This window comes from Chlamydotis macqueenii, chromosome Z (assembly GCF_036417535.1).
Source record: "Chlamydotis macqueenii isolate bChlMac1 chromosome Z, bChlMac1.mat, whole genome shotgun sequence".
Lineage (NCBI taxonomy): Eukaryota > Metazoa > Chordata > Aves > Otidiformes > Otididae > Chlamydotis > Chlamydotis macqueenii.
This window is the reverse complement of record NC_141593.1, coordinates 77,908,349-77,926,825: the sequence shown is the minus strand read 5'-3', so window position 1 is coordinate 77,926,825 and position 18,477 is coordinate 77,908,349. Positions and strand designations below refer to the sequence as shown.

General features: G+C 43.4%; 1 protein-coding gene and 2 non-coding genes across 3 annotated transcripts; all 3 read right to left on the bottom strand.

Annotated features, from left to right (window-relative positions):
- Positions 1–13,221: 13,221 nt before the first annotated feature.
- COX7C (cytochrome c oxidase subunit 7C) lies at positions 13,222–15,781 on the bottom strand. The gene is made up of 3 exons (XM_086771324.1): positions 15,619–15,781; positions 14,385–14,530; positions 13,222–13,316 (listed from the first exon to the last, which is right to left on the bottom strand). The coding sequence occupies exons 1-2, from the start codon at positions 15,691–15,693 to the stop codon at positions 14,414–14,416; spliced, it is 192 nt and encodes a 63-aa protein (XP_086627450.1). The 5' UTR covers positions 15,694–15,781; the 3' UTR covers positions 13,222–13,316; positions 14,385–14,413.
- Positions 13,961–14,022, bottom strand: LOC147596437 (small nucleolar RNA Z39). Its single transcript, XR_015261531.1, has one exon. It is a non-coding gene; the product is annotated as a small nucleolar RNA Z39 (small nucleolar RNA).
- Positions 14,952–15,014, bottom strand: LOC147596436 (small nucleolar RNA Z39). The gene has a single exon (XR_015261532.1). It is a non-coding gene; the product is annotated as a small nucleolar RNA Z39 (small nucleolar RNA).
- Positions 15,782–18,477: the final 2,696 nt, after the last annotated feature.

Below are 18,477 nucleotides of genomic sequence, written 5' to 3'. Positions count from 1 at the left end.
TGACTATCATTTTATGGGCTTTCTATAATGAAAAGGAAACTGAACCACTAAAAACCTTAGGACATGGGCCCTATCTGGGGATGGTTCCTCCTGTGAGATCACAAGTGAGGCACCTAACGCCCCAGAGAAACGGGAGGCTCCGAGTCCTGTCCTTGTGCTTGGTGCTGTACTGGTGCCGAGGCTCTACTCGGCTTTCTGGGGTTTGCACAATCCATTTCTTAGGGTTGCCTCGGGAAAATTAACTTGAATTAACTTCCTAAAAAATGAACTATCTAAAGTGCTACTAGTTAAGTTTTTGCTGACCTACTTAGAATTAGAGTAACAGGTATGTTGTTTTACATAAATTGATTTCAGAGGTAAATTTAAATTGAACTGATACAGGGCTACTTTAACTTTAGTCCTAAGTTTAGCAGTGTCAAGCCAAGAATTAAATAAGGTTTAAGTAATTCTGAAGTCACGCCTTCAGGTAGTTAATTGTCTCATAGATAAACAGTCAGGCGCCCGTACTGTCCTTTTGCATTGTGTACTGGGCAGACGCCCTTAAAATGCATGTCACAAATTAAATGATGCAGTATCCAAATCCTTTTACAGAATACCTCTCCGTTTGTGGTGCCACTTCAGAATACGAAAAGGAAGACCTTCTTTAGGGGTTGTCAGCCTTCCCCCTACCCTCTCCACAAAAACCCCACACCCCTCACATCCAGCTTGGCAAAATTAGTGCTAAAATACTCCCAGCTGGGCTGTGAAGAGGCATTTATTGCTCCTGACAGCGGGTTGAGATAACAGCAAGTTAACAACTTAACTGCTGCTGTTTGGCTGAAAACAATTTTCTGCAATATTGGATTCAGAGGACAGCGGCATGTCTGGAAAAAAAAAAAAAAAAAAACCAGGAAAGAAAAGTGGCAGCAGTGGGGCGAGGGCAGGAGGAGGTGATGCACGACCTGCACGGTTTTGGAGCATGATGATGTGCACGTTGCCAGAAAAGTTTCCAATTAGCTGTCCCGAAATCCGAAGCTGCAGTGCTTCAGGCTGTCACGAAAAAAAAAAAACCTCCGAAAGACAAGATCTTAAAGAGGTGGATTTTCTTCAGAGAGGCACATCTTCTTGGGCTTTCACTTTCAATTACCTGGATGGCTCATGAAGGCATGCAAAAAGAATTGCTCACTCACATTAATAACTTGTATAGACATATATTTGCCTTTTTTTTTTTTTTTTTTTCCCCAAGCCCATCCTGCTACTGTTTCAGGTAACAAGTAATAGCTTTGGTTAACTGCAAAGCCCCATTAGCCAAATATTCCTGGTGACGCTGGTGGCTACCAGATTTTCCCTTCATCATGGGTGAGATTTTTCTTGTCCTTACAAGACTACACTTAGTCCGGAATTACAGAGTACTTTCTTTCTGCTACACTTAATCTAAAGAACCCTCAAACAATTCTGAATTCTAATGGTGCAATCAAAATTTTTGAAAAAAGAAACAAAACCTCAGACCGCAGACTTTCTGCTCAGCTCTCTCCTTCCGCCCCGTCATAAATCGGACACACACCGTTTTTTCTCCAGTAAGGTGTATTTCCATATTTTGTTGCTCGTGCTGGCTTAGTTAGGTTCGCCGCAACGCTATTTATGCACTGACATTTTTCAAAGAGCTGCATGCTCTACATAGCTAATGGAAAAGGTGGCACAACCACAGAAAAGAACTTAATATTATTCATGGAATACTGAAAGAGAAAATGGAACACTGGATCACATTAATTCCAGCAAATGTTATTATTTTAAACTCATTTAAATGCAAGTCAAACTTATTGAGCGTATCATCCCAGAGAGCAACTAACATTTATTTTCTTGCTATAATCAGAGCAAACAAAAGCTGGTTAGGGAGTCAGTCAGGGGCTGGCGCTCACAGTTTGCAGGAAGAGGCCATTAGCACAGCTGCCTCCGATAAAACCTACGATACGGCAGAGGAGGGGCAGTTCTGCTTAATTGGAACGATGATTAATTGCATGCATTCCCATCTGTACAGGGTGTCTTATGGTCACTGTCTTTTCATCTGGATCTGCCATAAACCAGTCAATGCTATTCCAAAGTCTGTGTTTCCAGCACCATATACCCTAAACTTACAGCATTCTTCCTGATTTTCTACCTATGCATTTTCTTTACAATCGAAGATGTAATTACAATAACGGTAACAATAAATTAACTGTGTTCCTCTCATACTCATTACAATTTCCAGCTAAATAATCCAGAGATTAATCTTTTTTTTTCTCCCCAACCCTACACATTTTCATGCATGTAAATAACGATTGCACATACTTCTTATGGTTTTGTGATGTACCTCTCTGAGGTGAGAACAGGCAGGAATATTTTAATAGCACTGGACAGCTGAGTTGTATCCCAGCTCTGCTATGACTTAGTGGGGGAATTATTAGACTTTTTTTTTAACTTTAGTTCATAAAATTGAGAACAATAAATTTCTTTTACATGGAGGCAGCAAAGTTAGTGATCTAATTCTTTCTTTCTTTCCCCTTAACAATTCTATTTAATTTTTTAAATAATACTCACCAATATCCCTACATTGAGATTCTGGTAATGAACTGCAATGTATACATGACCTTTATGTCTAAAGAATAAAAATAATTTCCATGTGTTAGCCTTTGCAAACCTGTTCAAGCCCTCATTCACTGCTTGTGTTCAACAAGAACGGCTGCTAATTTGGTTGTCATGACAACCGCATCTCTCATATTTTCTTCCTCAAGACCAATTTGTTTATAAATCTCTGAATTGTTTCATGTTCCCATGTATCTTAACCTCAAATGGAAATAAAAATGTCAGGCCAGTAAAAAATTACAAAAAGGAAAAGGGTAGCTGACAACATACACTAGAAAATATTTTGGATTTTTGCTCAAATATTTATTTAGTAGTAAAAATATTTTTATGTAATTTTCATAAGTAACCCACACTGTAATCATCATATAGGGCAACATCTCACTTTCAAATGATCATCTATAACTTAATTTAAAGCAAGAAAACTTAGCCCAGGTTTCTCTCGTACTAATACGCACTCTGTTATGTAAGAGTTGCCCGTGATGGTTCAGAAGTATGGTTCATCAAATCCAGTATCCTATCTGCAACGTGTGTTAATACCAGATGCTTCAAGACACAACTCAACAAAGTTTGGAACTTCTGTTCTTTAGGAAAAAAAAAAAAATCTAATGTCCATTCCTTTCTGAAAACTGGATTTGGAAAGGATACATTGTAAACTTAATTGCTGAACAGGAATTCCAGAAACATTTCATCTGAAAAATAACGTATACGATATTTTTCATAAAATTAAAATATTTACCCCATTTAATGTAACTGAACACAAGTCATGCATTCTGCCCTGCCATTCAATAACTAAATTTCATTCTTGTGTGATAGCATGTTGCTTAACGATGGAGCAGTTCAAGTTGATACTTCATTTTTCCCACTTTAAAAACCAGCAAACTAACTAGCAAACAAACAAGCCCTCTTCAGCCCCCACTGCGGAAGTCGTGACTCAGAGATGCAAACAGTGAATTCTTTGGATCAGTCATATTTTTGAAATGTGAACAATTTCGAGAGGATAGCACTTTCCTCTTGTTTAGGAATTAGCTACCTGTGTACGTTTCTGAATATAAACACGTAGAGGAAACATGTGAAGTGTCGCTTTGCCATTCTATTTGTGTCAAACCTTCACCATTTGCTGTTTTTAAAAACTTCTAACCTCTGACATGCTCCCTCTTCCTCTTTCTGTCAAAATATTTCATTTGACAGCTTCAGAGCACTTTGTAAAGATTTTGTGAGTGTTCAGCTGTGTTTACGAAATGAGACAAAGTAATGTTCCAGAGTAAGACAGAAAGATCCCCAAACTGGAAACATTCCAAATACCAAAACATAAGGACATCTAGATCATGTCTGCTTAGATTCCATTGAGAAATTCATTGAAGACTACTGTGCTGGTTTTGGCTGGGATAAAGTTAATTTTCTTCACAGTAGCTGGTATGGGGCTGTGTTTTGGATTTGTGCTGAAAACGGCGTTGATAACACAGGGATGTTTTAGTTACTGCTGAGCGGTGCTGACACAGCGTCAAGGCCTTTTCTGCTCCTCATCCCACCCCGCCAGCGAGTGGGCTGGGGGTGCACAAGAAGCTGGGAGGGGACACAGCTGGGACAGCTGACCCCAACTGACCAAAGGGATGTCCCACACCGTATGACATCACGCTCAGCACATAAAGCTGGGGGAAGAAGAAGGAAGGGGGGGATTTTTGAAGTCGTGGCATTTGTCTTTCCAAGTAACTGTTACATGTGAGGGAGCCCTGCTTTTCTGGAGACGGCTGAACCAATGGGAAGTAGTTTTACTACTGTTTTACTTTGCTTGCTTGAGCACATAGCTTTAGTTTTACCTATTAAACTGTCTTTATCTCAACCCATGAGTTTTCACACTTTTACTCTTCTGATCCTCTCCTCCGTTGCACCAGGTTGGTGTGAGCGAGAGGTGATGTGGGGCTTAGATGCTCGCGAGGGTTACAACACGACACTGCTGATAGCTAACGTAATTAAAATGCTGAAGTGAAACAAAGTGAAACTATTCTGAGTTTAAGCTAAAATAGAATTTGTGAAGGGAAAATTGTAACAAGAAAACTGGAAAAAAAATCAGGGACTATAAAAGATTCTCCTTAAAATTGCACTCTAGTAAGCAAAAAGTATTTTCATTCACACAGATGTGTTACTTCCCAGACGTCCTTTAACCACCATCTTGCTTCCTTTGCACAATTTTAATGATAGAAAAAGACCTTTTACATATTGCTTTTTGCCTATAACATCAAGCTTGTAAATATTTTATTTTGCTACCTCCTGTTTTTTGAATTGATTTATCTTCCACCAGTCAAGGTGCCCTAAAGGTTATTTTAAATAAAGATTGCATTGGGTACTCAGACTATTACATAGCCTAGTGTGATGGAACATACTCTTATGTTTTAAACAACATAATTCTACAACTCCTGGTTTTTAATTTCTCTGATCTGATCCCAGTTATTACCATTAAATATCAGTTCATTCTTACATATATATAGCAACACCCCCATCTCTGGAATCACTCAGGGCCAGCTATTTCCATGTTAATATCTGTGGTGGGAATGTGTTTAGAGAAGTCATTCCTAAATGACATTCTGGTTCCTTTGAGGTCAACACACACTTGGTATTTCATAGGTCACAAAATCAGCTAACCTATCCCCTGACTTGTGCTGGGGGATTACAGAGTAGGGCTTGTCAGGCTGTAGAGGTGAGCTAGTCACATTCATGTGATCTAAATAGAAGACTCAGAGGCTCAGCACCTCTTGAAGTCATGCATTAGTATTTCCAACCAGACATTTTTTGCAAGTTGTTTTACCCACAGCATTGCTCTCTAAGACCAGCATAAGGTTTTCTGTCAGAGATCATGTGGTCTGCCCTAGCATTTTGCTGCCAGATAGGTTTTCCATCCTATGGAGCTAGGCATGGAAGAAAAGTGCTGAGAGATGCCACCTTAGTAATAGGTGTATTTTAAAAATCTACCTGAGTTTATACGGCCTACCTATTTAGGAGTCAATAAAGTAAATAAAAGAGTAGCAGGACTTAAATAGGAAACCATAGAATGGGTCAACCAGAAAAAATTAAGACCAACATAATTTTGGGAGTAGCAGTAAAATAAATAAATAAATAGATAAATAAATAAACAAAGACATAAAAATAGTTGAAGAGGGAAGGTGCTTTAGGCTTTGACATGTGCTCCTAAAATCAAGTTCGGCTGTCAGCAGTGATCTTCTCATAACAGCAGAGAAACAAATACAATCTCAAGTCATGCCTCTGTGAAATTAAACACTGTCAGACTTCTGATATTAACGATAGGAGCCATGTACCTCTCAGTAACAACCAGTATTTTCCACCCAAGCAACCAAATGACGAATGTTAGATTTTGCTTTATTGAACAGTGATGAGATTACAGATAATCTAGCAGTAAAAAATGCCTCTGGGTAGAATGCAGGCTGTCCCAGTTTGCATTAACAGATAGATCAAAACAGATCTGTTCTTGTGTTTCTAATACAGGAATGAAAGTTTTGAAAACCTAAGGGAACCAATTACTTAAGCCAGACAGAGAACTTACAGACTTGATAATTGATGGGGCTTGAAAATTACTGAAAACTGCCCAAGCAAGTCACGTAGAGAAGTAGTCCAACTCTAAAGGGACTAATTACAGCTTTGGCAGCAAGTAAGAATAACACAGAGTTTGCAATGAATGGAGAATGTCTCCTCATTTTGAAACTTACAGTGTGCAGGTCTTACACTACAAATACAAGTTAACAACTGGAGAGCTGCACAGATCAAAATCAGCAAGTGTACTTAACCTTTATGCAAGAAATCTTGAATTAACTGAGCAGATTAGATTAAAAAGGCAACAAAATTGTATTAAACTTTGTTTCTAAAGGACATATTAATAAATAGTGGGACACCATGAGCACGAGTTTATCAGATGATAGTTTATGGCTAACAAGATACATTCAGTCAGCTAACTTATCCAAAGCAGGGCTGATGTGGTTTAATTTCTGTGTGACTCATACTGGGACACAAAGAGTGGGAGCATACAGTAGGCAAAAGCTGGAAGGCAACCATCAGCACAGTGGAGTTTCATAGAATCATAGAATGGTTTGGGTTGGAAGGGGCCTTCAAAGGTCATCTAGTCCAACGCCCCTGCAAGGAGCAGGGACATCTCCAACCAGATCAGGTTGCTCAGAGCCTCATCCAGCCTGGCCTTGAACGTTTCCAGAGATGGGGCCTCCACCACCTTTCTGGGCAACCTCTTCCAGTGTTCCGTAATTCACATCATAAAAAATTTTTTCCTAATTTCTAATCTAAACCTACCCCCCTCTATTTTAAAACCGTTCCTCCTTGTCCTATTGCAACAGGCCCTACTAAACAGCCTCTCCCCATCTTTCCTGTAGTTCCCCTTGAGGGACTGGAAGACCGCTGTCAGGTCTCCCTGGAGCCTTCTCTTCTGCAGGCTGAACAGCCCCAACTCTCTCAGCCTGTCCTCATAAGAGAGGTGCTCCAGCCCTTTTGTCATCTTCGTGGCCTCCTCTGGACCTTCTCCAACTGGTCCATGTCCTTCTTGTGTTGGGGGCTCCAGAACTGGACACAGTACTCCAGGTGGGGTCTCACCAGGGCAGAGTAGAGGGGGAGAATCACCTCCCTCGACCTGCTGGCCACGCTTCTCTTGATGCAGCCCAGGATGCGGTTGGCCTTCTGGGCCGCAAGGGCGCATGGCCTGCTCATGTTAAGCTTCTCATCCACCAGCACTCCCAAGTCCTTCTCCTCAGGGCTGCTCTCAATCCATTCCCCGCCCAGCCTGGATTTGTGCCTGGGATTGCCATGACCCAGGTGCAGGACCTTGCACTTGGCCTGGTTGAACTTCAGGAGGTTGGCACGGGCCCACCTCTCCAGCCTGTCAAGGTCCCTCTGGATGGCATCCCTCCCTTCCAGTGTGTTGACGGCACCACACAACTTGGTGTTGTCGGCGAACTTGCTGAGGGTGCACTCTATCCCACTGTCCATATCGCCAACAAAGATGTTGAACAGGGCTGGGCCCAGCACGGACCCCTGAGGGACGCCACTCGTGACCGGTCTCCACATGGACATTGAGCCGTTGACCACCACTCTCTGAGTGCGGCCATCCAGCCAACTCCTTATCCACCGAGTGGTCCGTCCATCAAACCCATGTCTCTCCAGTTTAGAGAGAAGGATGTCGTGCGGGACAGTGTCAAAAGCTGTGCACAAGTCCAGGTAGATGATGTCAGTTGCTCGTCCCTTGTCCACCGATGCCGTCACCCCGTCATAGAAGGCCACCAGATTGGTCAGGCACGATCCGCCCTTGGTGAAGCCATGTTGGCTGTCACCAACCACCTCCTTGCTCTCCATGTGCTTTAGCATGGTTTCCAGGAGAATCTGCTCCATGACCTTGCCAGGCACAGAGGTGAGGCTGACCGGCCTGTAGTTACCTGGGTCTTCCTTATTCCCCTTTTTAAAAATTGGGGTTATGTTCCCTCTCTTCCAGTCATCGGGGAACTCACCAGACCGCCACGACTTCTCAAATACGATAGCCAGTGGCTTGGCAACTTCATCCGCCAGTTCCCTCACGACCCGAGGATGGATCTCATCAGGACCCACGGACTTGTGCACCTTCAGGTTCCTCAGATGATCCCGAACCTGCTCTTTGAGTACAATGGGCAGTTCTTCATTCTCGCAGTCCCTGCTTGCACCTTCTACAGCTTGGGCGGTGGGACAGGAACTCTTGTCGGTGAAGACTGAGGCAAAAAAGTCATGGAGAACCTCAGCCTTCTCCATGTCCTGGGTAACCAGGACGCCAGTTCCCTTCTGGAGGGGGCCTACATTTTCCCTGGACTTTCTTTTGTCCCCTATGCACCTGTAAAAGCTCTTCTTGTTACATTTTATATCCCCGGCCAGATTCAGTTCTGCCAGGGCTTTGGCCTTCCTTACCTTATCCCTGGCCACTCGCGCAGCCTCTTTGTAGTTCTCCCAGGCTACCTGTCCCCACTTCCACCCTCTATAGGCTTCCTTTTTCACTTTCAATTGGTCCAGGAGCTCCTTGCTCATCCACGCCGGCCTCCTGGCCTTTATGCCCGACTTGCTTTTCATCGGGATGCACTTCTGCTGAGCTTGGAGGAGGTGCTCCTTGAATATGGACCAACTTTCCTGGGCCCCTCTTCCCTCCAGGGCCGCCTCCCATGGCACTTGGCCCATCAGGTCCCTGAAGAGGCCGAAGTCCACCTTCCTGAAGTCTAGGGCAGAGAACTTGCCATTTAGTTTCCTCGCTGCCCCGTGGATCTTGAACTCCACAATGTCATGGTCGCTGCAGCCAAGGCTGTCCTTCAGTTTCACATCCCCCACCAGCCCCTCCCTGTTGGTGAGCACAAGGTCGAGCATGGCACCCCTCCTTGTCGGCTCCTCTAGCGCCTGCAGGAGGAAGTTGTCATCCACGCATTCCAGGAACCTCCTAGACTGCCCGTGCCCTGCCGTGTTGTCTCTCCAACAGATGTCAGGGTGGTTGAAGTCCCCCATGAGGACCAGGGCCTGTGACCGTGAGGCTGCTCCTATCTGTCTATAGAGCACTTCATCTGCTCTGTTCTCCTGGCCAGGCGGCCTGTAACAGACCCCCACCGTAATGTCCCCTGTCCGTCCCCATCCTCTAGTCTTGACCCATAAGCTCTCTGTCAGCTCCTCCTCCATCCCCAGGCGGAGCTCCACACACTCCAGCCGGTTGCTGATGTAGAAAGCAACACCCCCTCCTCGTCTCCGCTTCCTGTCTTTTCTAAAAAGCCTATACCCCTCCATGTTGACGCTCCAGTTGTATGTGTCATCCCACCACGTCTCCGTGATGCCAATGAGGTCGTAGCCCTGCTCGTGTGCACGCATCTCCAGCTCTTCCTGTTTATTCCCCATGCTGTGTGCATTGGTATAGAGACACTTTCAGATCATCCCCCAGACTATGCCTTACAGTTGCAGTAACAGAAATGAAGCAAAACAGCAGGAGATGAAAGGTTACGGGTGATTCACATCAGTAATTTTTAAAAGTTGGTGGCAGGGTTGGAAACAGGGTCATACCTTGGAAACTTCTTATAACTAGTAGCCTCCAGGACCTCTCTGCTCCTAAATGACTGTGATCCATTTATGTAATGAAACTGGGAAAAAAAGAAAAAAAATCATTAGTTTTAGAATACACAAAGAGAGGAGAAAGTCTCTAACTTTAAATCTAAAAATAACCATTTTAAGTTTAGCCACCCATGCTCAAAAATATATTTAAATAGAAAAAGTACAGAGGACAGGATGATACTCAGAAAGGAGACCTTATTTTAAGCAAAATAAAGGAACTGGTTTGCCTACCTGTCCTGGTTTCGGCACTGTAGCCCCCCGCCCCTTCCTACATAAAACCAGGACACTATACTACAAGATAAATCATAGAATCATAGAATCATAGAATGGTTAGGGTTGGAAGGGACCTTCAAAGGTGATCCAGTCCAACCCCCCTGCAAGGAGCAGGGACATCCCTGACTAGGTCAGGTTGCTCAGAGCCTCATCCAGCCTGGCCTTGAATGTTTCCAGAGATGGGGCCTCCACCACCTTTCTGGGCAACCTGTTCCAGTGTTCTGTAACTCGCATCATAAAAAATTTTTTCCTAATTTCTTATCTAAATCTACCCCCCTCTATTTTAAAACCATTACCTCTCGTCCTATCGCAACAGGCCCTACTGAACAGCCTCTCCCCATCTTTCTTGTAGGCCCCCTTGAGGTACTGGAAGACCGCTATCAGGTCTCCCCGGAGCCTCCTCTTCTCCATGCTGAACAGCCCCAGCTCTCTCAGCCTGTCCTCATAAGAGAGGTGCTCCAGCCCTTTTGTCATCTTCGTGGCCTCCTCTGGACCTTCTCCAACTGGTCCATGTCCTTCTTGTGCTGGGGGCTCCAGAACTGGACACAGTACTCCAGGTGGGGTCTCACCAGGGCAGAGTAGAGGGGGAGAATCACCTCCCTCGACCTGCTGGCCACGCTTCTCTTGATGCAGCCCAGGATGCGGTTGGCCTTCTGGGCCGCAAGGGCGCATTGCCGGCTCATGTTAAGCTTCTCATCCACCAGCACTCCCAAGTCCTTCTCCTCAGGGCTGCTCTCAATCCATTCCCCGCCCAGCCTGGATTTGTGCCTGGGATTGCCATGACCCAGGTGCAGGACCTTGCACTTGGCCTGGTTGAACTTCAGGAGGTTGGCACGGGCCCACCTCTCCAGCCTGTCAAGGTCCCTCTGGATGGCATCCCTCCCTTCCAGCGTGTCGTCGGCGAACTTGCTGAGGGTGCACTCTATCCCACTGTCCATATCGCCAACAAAGATGTTGAACAGGGCCGGGCCCAGCACGGACCCCTGAGGGACGCCACTCGTGACCGGTCTCCACATGGATATTGAGCCGTTGACCACCACTCTCTGAGTGCGGCCATCCAGCCAACTCCTTATCCACCGAGTGGTCTGTCCATCAAACCCATGTCTCTCTAGTTTAGAGAGAAGGATGTCGTGCAGGACAGTGTCAAAAGCTGTGCACAAGTCCAGGTAGATGATGTCAGTTGCTCGTCCCTTGTCCACCGATGCCGTCACCCCGTCATAGAAGGCCACCAAATTGGTCAGGCACGATCTGCCCTTGGTGAAGGGCAGATCGTGCCTTCATAGATGATGCTTACTGTTTTCAAATACAGCAAGGACTTGGGGGTAAGAGAGAAAACTAACTGAATAAAAGAAAACAAGTTATTTAACTTAACAAACACAGTGAGTTAGGCACAAATAAATACACAGTGGAAGTTTACATTTGTGATCCATAAGAGAAATGTGATTCTGTAACATGCTTCCGTTCCAACTTGCCTTGTGCCACAGATATTTGACTTGCTCATCTGCAACAGGAGGCAAATAAGACTTGGTTACTCAAGAGCTCCCATTTTGATTCTTGCATTGAAAGGGCAGAATGGTTTTAATACTGCCTAAATCCCAACGCCTAGACCAAGAAACTGTCACCTTTTCTGGATTCTCTAGCTGTCTCGGCACACTTGTTCTCTTATCACCTACAGTGCACACACACAATTTGTTTATGAGACAGAGGGTGACACACTAAGTCTCTGTGGAGAGGTATTACTCTGCAGTCAGAAAATACACATACTAACAGTAAAAAAATGAATTATACCATATAATTGTACCTCAGTCATAGTCATAAAGCATTGCTACTATCCCATTATAGTTTGGGATCTTTCCTCTGAATCTTGCTTTATTGTCACTTTTCTGCAGCCTTTGCTGTTCCTTTGATCAAAATCATCATGCTTCATTAAGCTTCCTTTTAGCTCTACTGAAAAAGTTGCAGCAACATAAAGTATTATTCTTTTTTGTTGCCAGCTCACTCTTCAAATACAGTCATCAGCATTTTAAAGGCACCCCTAAAAAAAAGAAATGTGTCACCCAAAAGCCGTTCTGTTACAAACAGTACTTTACTGCTCCTGTATAAACTTCCACTGATGGTATTTGATGACAAACTACTATTTGTACAGATTTGAACCATACCAACTGAATGCCAACTTCTACAAAGCAACTATTTAGATCGTGGACTGACTGAAGTTGCAAGCCACATTAAATGCACTCTGCTACAGCAGAAGGGCTAGCTTTAGAGGGGCAGAAAAGTAAACCAGAAAATCTCACTGAAGAAAAGCAACTCGGAACACTTAACAGCATTATCGACATGGGTGAGGCAATCATTAGTGGCTTATGCAAGTGCTTTTCACCGTCAGTGTCTTGAGCCAATGAGGTGGTTGCAACAGAAGTGGATGTGGAAATGACTTTCTACTCATACTGTCAACAGGGTCACTAATTTAGACGTGACTGTCATATTCAAATTGGTAGAAGTATCCTGACAGCGTTCTTCACAGCTCCTAGATCACCTCTAATTACACAGGCCCCAGTGTTAGGCATCACCCTGTGCTAAGACTACAGCTACAAACTGAAAGCCATTAATTCTTTCCAAAGAGCTGTATCTGCAGTAACACCAGAGTTTTGCTAAGTTACAAAATACTGCCAATACTTATTGTGGTCAGAGTTGTAGTTCTTGCCGCTGTACTCATTTTCTAGGCTACCTCAGCATCTGAGCCTGAAGCCTCACGAAATCTGCAAGGTAAGGCACGTGTCCATGCTCAGAGCAACAGTAACACAGCACACTACAGAGACCTAGTAACAGCGGCTCTTTACAACAGCCCAGTGTAGAAGCAAAGACAAATAAAACATTCTCAACTGATTGACCCAAAATACTGAAAATAAAAATTTGCAGTGTGGATTATGGTGACAGCATGCTCACTGTGAGGCTCACTGGTTATGATGCACGCCAGGTTTATTATTCTCTGAGTAGTATGAAGAGTGTTTGAGAAGATCACATAGCTTTGTAAAGCTATCAAACATCTATCCAACTAGAAATGTTAAGGCCCACTTCAGTTTTGAAATGCCATTTTCCCAACCCTCTACTTTCATACATAAAGACAAATAGTGCTTAAATTAATGTCAATAAACTGCAATTCAAAGGAGTTCTTGGTATACGCCAGTATTCAAAAGCATTTCAGGAGTTTCACAAAACACACAGCCCAAGACCTTCAGATTTAAGATTTTATTTAGACACATCCAGCACGGTACACAATTGCAGCTATGCTTTTTCCATTGAAAGATGCTGTGTAGAAGACTTCAACTCTGTCAGAAAACAAAAACAACCACAAATTAAGAAATGTAAGAACTCCATGTTACATTGAATCTCCAAAAGCTATCAAGAAAGGCTATAACTAGAATTTTTATGAGCTTTGCTTTATCCACCATATGCTTTTGTAGCAGAGGCCTTGACTTACATGAAATCATACAGTTCTAAATGCTCAAATTCAATACAAGTCTGATAATTATTTTTTTTTCTCCTTAGTCTAGGGAGCCAAAAACATCAGACTGGTTAAAGAATTACATAGATCAATTCAATTTGCTCTACTATGAGATTCCAGTGAGGATGGTTATTCCCTCCCAAGAACTACTTAGGTCATTGCAGCTCCTCAAAAAGATTTGTTGTTCCTCAGATTATTGAACTGACAATAACAGGCATTGCCAAAGTGAAATCAGAGTAAAATAAATTCAGGTGGACTTTAACGGAAATGGCACACTTGCACACTCTGAACTACGTCTGCAGTTTGCTTTGTCTGTTAGGATCATCAGCAAGCATCAATTAAAACTGCTTCTGCTGTTCATGACCTTATTTTAAATGGACTTTATCCCATAAAAGGTTAGTAATGTTGTATGTAGATGATGTGACTGTTCTGACATGGTTGACTTGGTTTCCACTGAGTTTTAACCGGCACATCAGAAAGCGTTTACAGTATCACGGCTTCTCATACTGTTTTGTTCACATCACACATGCCAGTTATTACTACAGATTACGTAAAGTGTAGCTTTATGTTTCCTCAAAGAAGAGGATAAAGATGGTTTTGGTTATAGTTAGTATCCAAAACAAATCAGGAGCATTCTTCTGTCAGTTAGCCTAGCTGTAGACTATCAAGACGCTGCAGAGAGGTGTGGCCTTCAGGGAGTCAAAGTTTACCTATGAAAAAGACTGCAGCAGCCCTGTGAAGAAAACTTAAATGTATTCATTATCTGAGCTTAGACACAACTGCAGACAAGAACTGGAAATGGTAATAATGGTTTTAGATGAGGTCAGAGTCTTTAAAACTCAGTTTTGACCACACATTCCACTATGCTACGAAATGTAACAAAATCAGTTACCCAGTCAGTGCAATTACAGTCTGTGCCCTTCATTTCTTAAGAAGCTGATGTCTGACTATAACAAAAGGGGCGACAAATCCACTTCCAAAGAATCCACACATTAATACAAGTAACCGCCATTTGTTTTCCACAGAAAATGGAAGGTTCTGGAAAAGAAAGAAAATGAATTTTAGTTTTGCAATCGATACAATAAATACTTCCTTATTGAGCTGAAAATGGTGAGAAGCTCACAACACTACTAGGTGGAGTCAAACAGACAAAATAAATCCTCAGTCTCTAAACAATTTCCTTTCCACTTAGGGGAAGAAACACTGTAATTAGAACATTAACTTAGATGTCAACTCTAGAGTTAGTTTTGTCCACTCTTCCCCTCTTCTCCAGTTCAAAGGAGGGCCAATTTGCTGAAGCCTTGGCCAGTCAAGTCCAAGTGTTCCTGATGATACAGATCCCATAGCCTATGTATGCAATCTGTTCTGATATTTAATTAATTTCACCACAAAAAATTTCCTCATATTCACTAGATATGTAAAATTAGGCAGGACTTATGAGAACATGTTACCCACAAGGTACATCAGAAAGCGTTTACAGTATCATTGTTGCCCCTCATACTGCAATGCTCATCATCTGTACCACTGAAGCAGAAGCTTGCAGGGAAGAGCACTGAAGTCATTTGCACCACATCTCACTTTGCTGTGGCCGTAATAGCAGCACCACGAGACCCCAAAGCCCACCAGGAGAACTGGCAACCGGGGCCAGTCGGGCAACTCGATCTTGTGTACACAAAAAAAAAAAAAAAAAAAGCCTTTCACAAGGGCTTAACGAGTGAGGAGCTCACCTTGAGCGTGCCCGACGGGCCTGTGCCTCACCCCTGCACCCACGGGAAGCCAAGGCAGACCTGCACTGCAGCTCCAACCCTGACGGGTACCCCTCTCTCCAGCAATCTCCCCATTCTCCCCTAGGCCCTCACCCCGGCGCCGCGGGGGTGCTCCCCCTGAGCTAGGCCTGCAGCAGGCTGCCCGAGGGCGGGCCCAGCGCCACTAGCGCCGTGTCCTTCGGGGACAGCTTTCTCCCCGCCCGGCTCCCCTCCACAGAACTACTGCCCTCCCCCGTGGCGAGCCGTTACCACCCGGGGCAGACTCGGCTCCCCGCGAGTTCCAGCCTGGCCGCGGGCCCCTTTTCTTCCTGCGACCTTCAGGACACGCCGGAGCGGGCTGAGGCCTCCTCGCCACGTTACCTTTCCAGGTCCTTCCTCATAGTGGCTCCTGCGGAGGGCGGAGGTGCTAAACCTGCGGACAGCGGCCGCCAGCATGGTACCGACCGGGCAGCTCAGCGACCCTCTCCCCTGCACGACCTTCCCGCAGCACCCCCCGTGCCTTCCGGGAGCGGGAAGCGGAACCGGAACCGGGGGGGGGGGGGGGGAATTTCTTCTGCCCCGGGGCATGCTGGGAGTTGTAGTGCCGCGGCGTCACGTGGTCCCTAACGTCGGCCTGCGGTTGGTCGAGCTCCGCGCCTCAGAGGCGAGAGCGCTTCGCCAGTCTCCGCCCCTATCCGCCATTTTGTGCGCTGACTGGCGTTCCCGGGGCTGAGTGGCGGGTGGGGTGGGTACCCGGGGAAATGGAAACGAGCAGTGGTGTGAAGAGTTGGAAGAGTTTGGGGGTAGAATAGGAAGCGAAAACCATTAACACAGTCGGAGTGAAAAGCAAATTACTATCCCTGTGTTACCTCAGGCTAATCTTGCGAATAGGGCGGGTCACCTTATGAGGTAGAGATCCTAAAGCTCGGCTTCTTTGTGTGCTTGCCGTGAGTTAAAATTTGCTCTTGATCTCTGCAGCGCCACAGAAACGGGTCACTGGATGTCGATTTAGCTGATGGCCCTAGTTTTAAAAACTCTAGGAGTCTAGTGAATGTGGGCAAGACAAACAGTGAAGGTTTATGGGGTACTGTCTGTTTCCATGTATATATTCTGGCGTGGTTTTCTTACAAATTTACACTTAAACTTTGACAATATGGAGGTTAAAAAAACAACCCACACCACCCTTCATGTTTGGAAAAGGAATAAGAAGAAACCCTACAAACTTATTTTTAAAATTATGGTAGCAGTCTGTTGTTGTTTTTTTTTTTTTTTTACATGCAGGATTTTAAATAAACATTTTGCTTTTTTTTTTTTTTAAGCAAAAGGAGTTTGGTGCTGCCATCTCAATATTACAGGGAAACAATTTTTAAGTAGCCTTTCTGCATAGTTCTGTAATTTCTAGGGAGGATTTTTGTGCTCACAAACATAACTCGTGAATAAAAGCAGGTTGAAAGAACTGTGAATTTGAGCAGGGAAACATAATTACATTCCTTTCTATTTAGAAAATTATTTTGGAAAATAGTGAATTGGGAACAGTAAGGAATTATAATTACAGACTGTTTTGAGAGGCAAAGTCTATTCAAGCAGACACAAAAAAGCAATATGAAACAACGAAGTTTTTTGAACATGTAAAGTGTATCAAATGGAAGTATTCACATAAAGTAGAATTAAGTGCAAAGTTTCCTTCAATTTTCATGAAGAATTTCTTTTATAAATTGCAAAACAATGTAATAGAAGTTAATTTGCCCTAGATGCACTTATAAACACTTCAGAAACAGTTATGGGAGTAACCAGTAGATTTGGATTGGATATTGTTTAAAAATTTATTCTCTGCTTAATGTCACAAGGTAATTTTTGCTCCATCTACTCAGGTGTAATTTTAGTCACTCAGTGGAACTGCAGTTCTTGTCCTAATGCTATTGTAAATCTTTTCAGCATACCACAGCTGCTGTTGCTTTCTTGGCGGGGAGAGTGGTCTCACAGTACATTGCTGCTACTGGGCTTGGGTTTAGCACCCATACAGTTTCTGTGTTACACAATAATGCTGTTAATTACAAAGACAGATACTAAGCAGCATGTAGTAGAGACTATTACCCACCATTGCAAGAGTTTACTCACTGTCTTTCCTACGTATATTGAATCCTGGTACTACAGTATTTTGTTGATTGACTTCTTTCTGCTAAGTTTCTGATAGTGTCATTGTTTCCTTTTTAGGGCGATGTTGCATGTTTCCACAGAGAGTGTTAGAAGGGACAAAAGCAGTACATTCAGTATTTTGACTTCCAGATGATCCAGAAATCTTTTAGTGAACTCCTACAGTGATACAGTTACAGGCTTTCATTAGCAATAGTAGTTTACTCCTTAAACTAATGATTTGCAGATGTTTTCTATGCAGACAGCAATAGAGATCTGTAGGAAGATATGATAGAGTGGTAGATCTTCAGGAGAAGGAGTTACTGGTTTTACAGCTGGTGAAGAACTTCGTATGAATGCTCATAACTCTTTTCCCTCGAAGTATGAACTGGGAGATGAAATATGCCAGTCCAGGTATTTGAGAAAACCATGCAGGAAGTGGAATTTTGACAAAGAAATGAAAGATACTATCTTCCAAATTATTAGAAATATGATGTGCAGTAATTACAATGAGGATAATCATGTAGCAGGGCAGATTATTATAGGAGATGGTAAATACTCCGCTGGGTACCTTTGTAAAAAGACTGTCTAACTTGCACATGAACTGTGGGATTTATAAAAGGAATTACTGGGTGAAATTCCCTGGCCTGTATTATGCAGAGGGTCAGAACAGATTATTATAATGGCTTTTAAATCTATGAATCTTTGAATCTACACTTTTAATTCACCTACAGCTTTTTATATCTACAATACTTTCTTGCTTTAAAAAATGGTTACTGTAATTGCTTAGATTTGCTAAGTTATCTTCTTCATCTTTGATAATATATTTCATTTTACTGCTTGTGAATATGACTTGGTGATGAATTCTTTTCAGGCGCTTCTTACTGCTACTCACAAAGAACATTTCTCTTCTTGAACTGTAAGGCAAAAATATAAATAAGAAAAAACCCAGGTAACCAAAGAAGATAATGCTTAATATCTATCTTTTGTGATCTTGATGAAAGAAAGAAGCACAGAAAGCTTAGTGGACATTTTAGCAAAATACACAGGGCCATACTGGGCTATCCATTTGCAAGCTAATCATGCCAGTCACTGAGATATAATGGT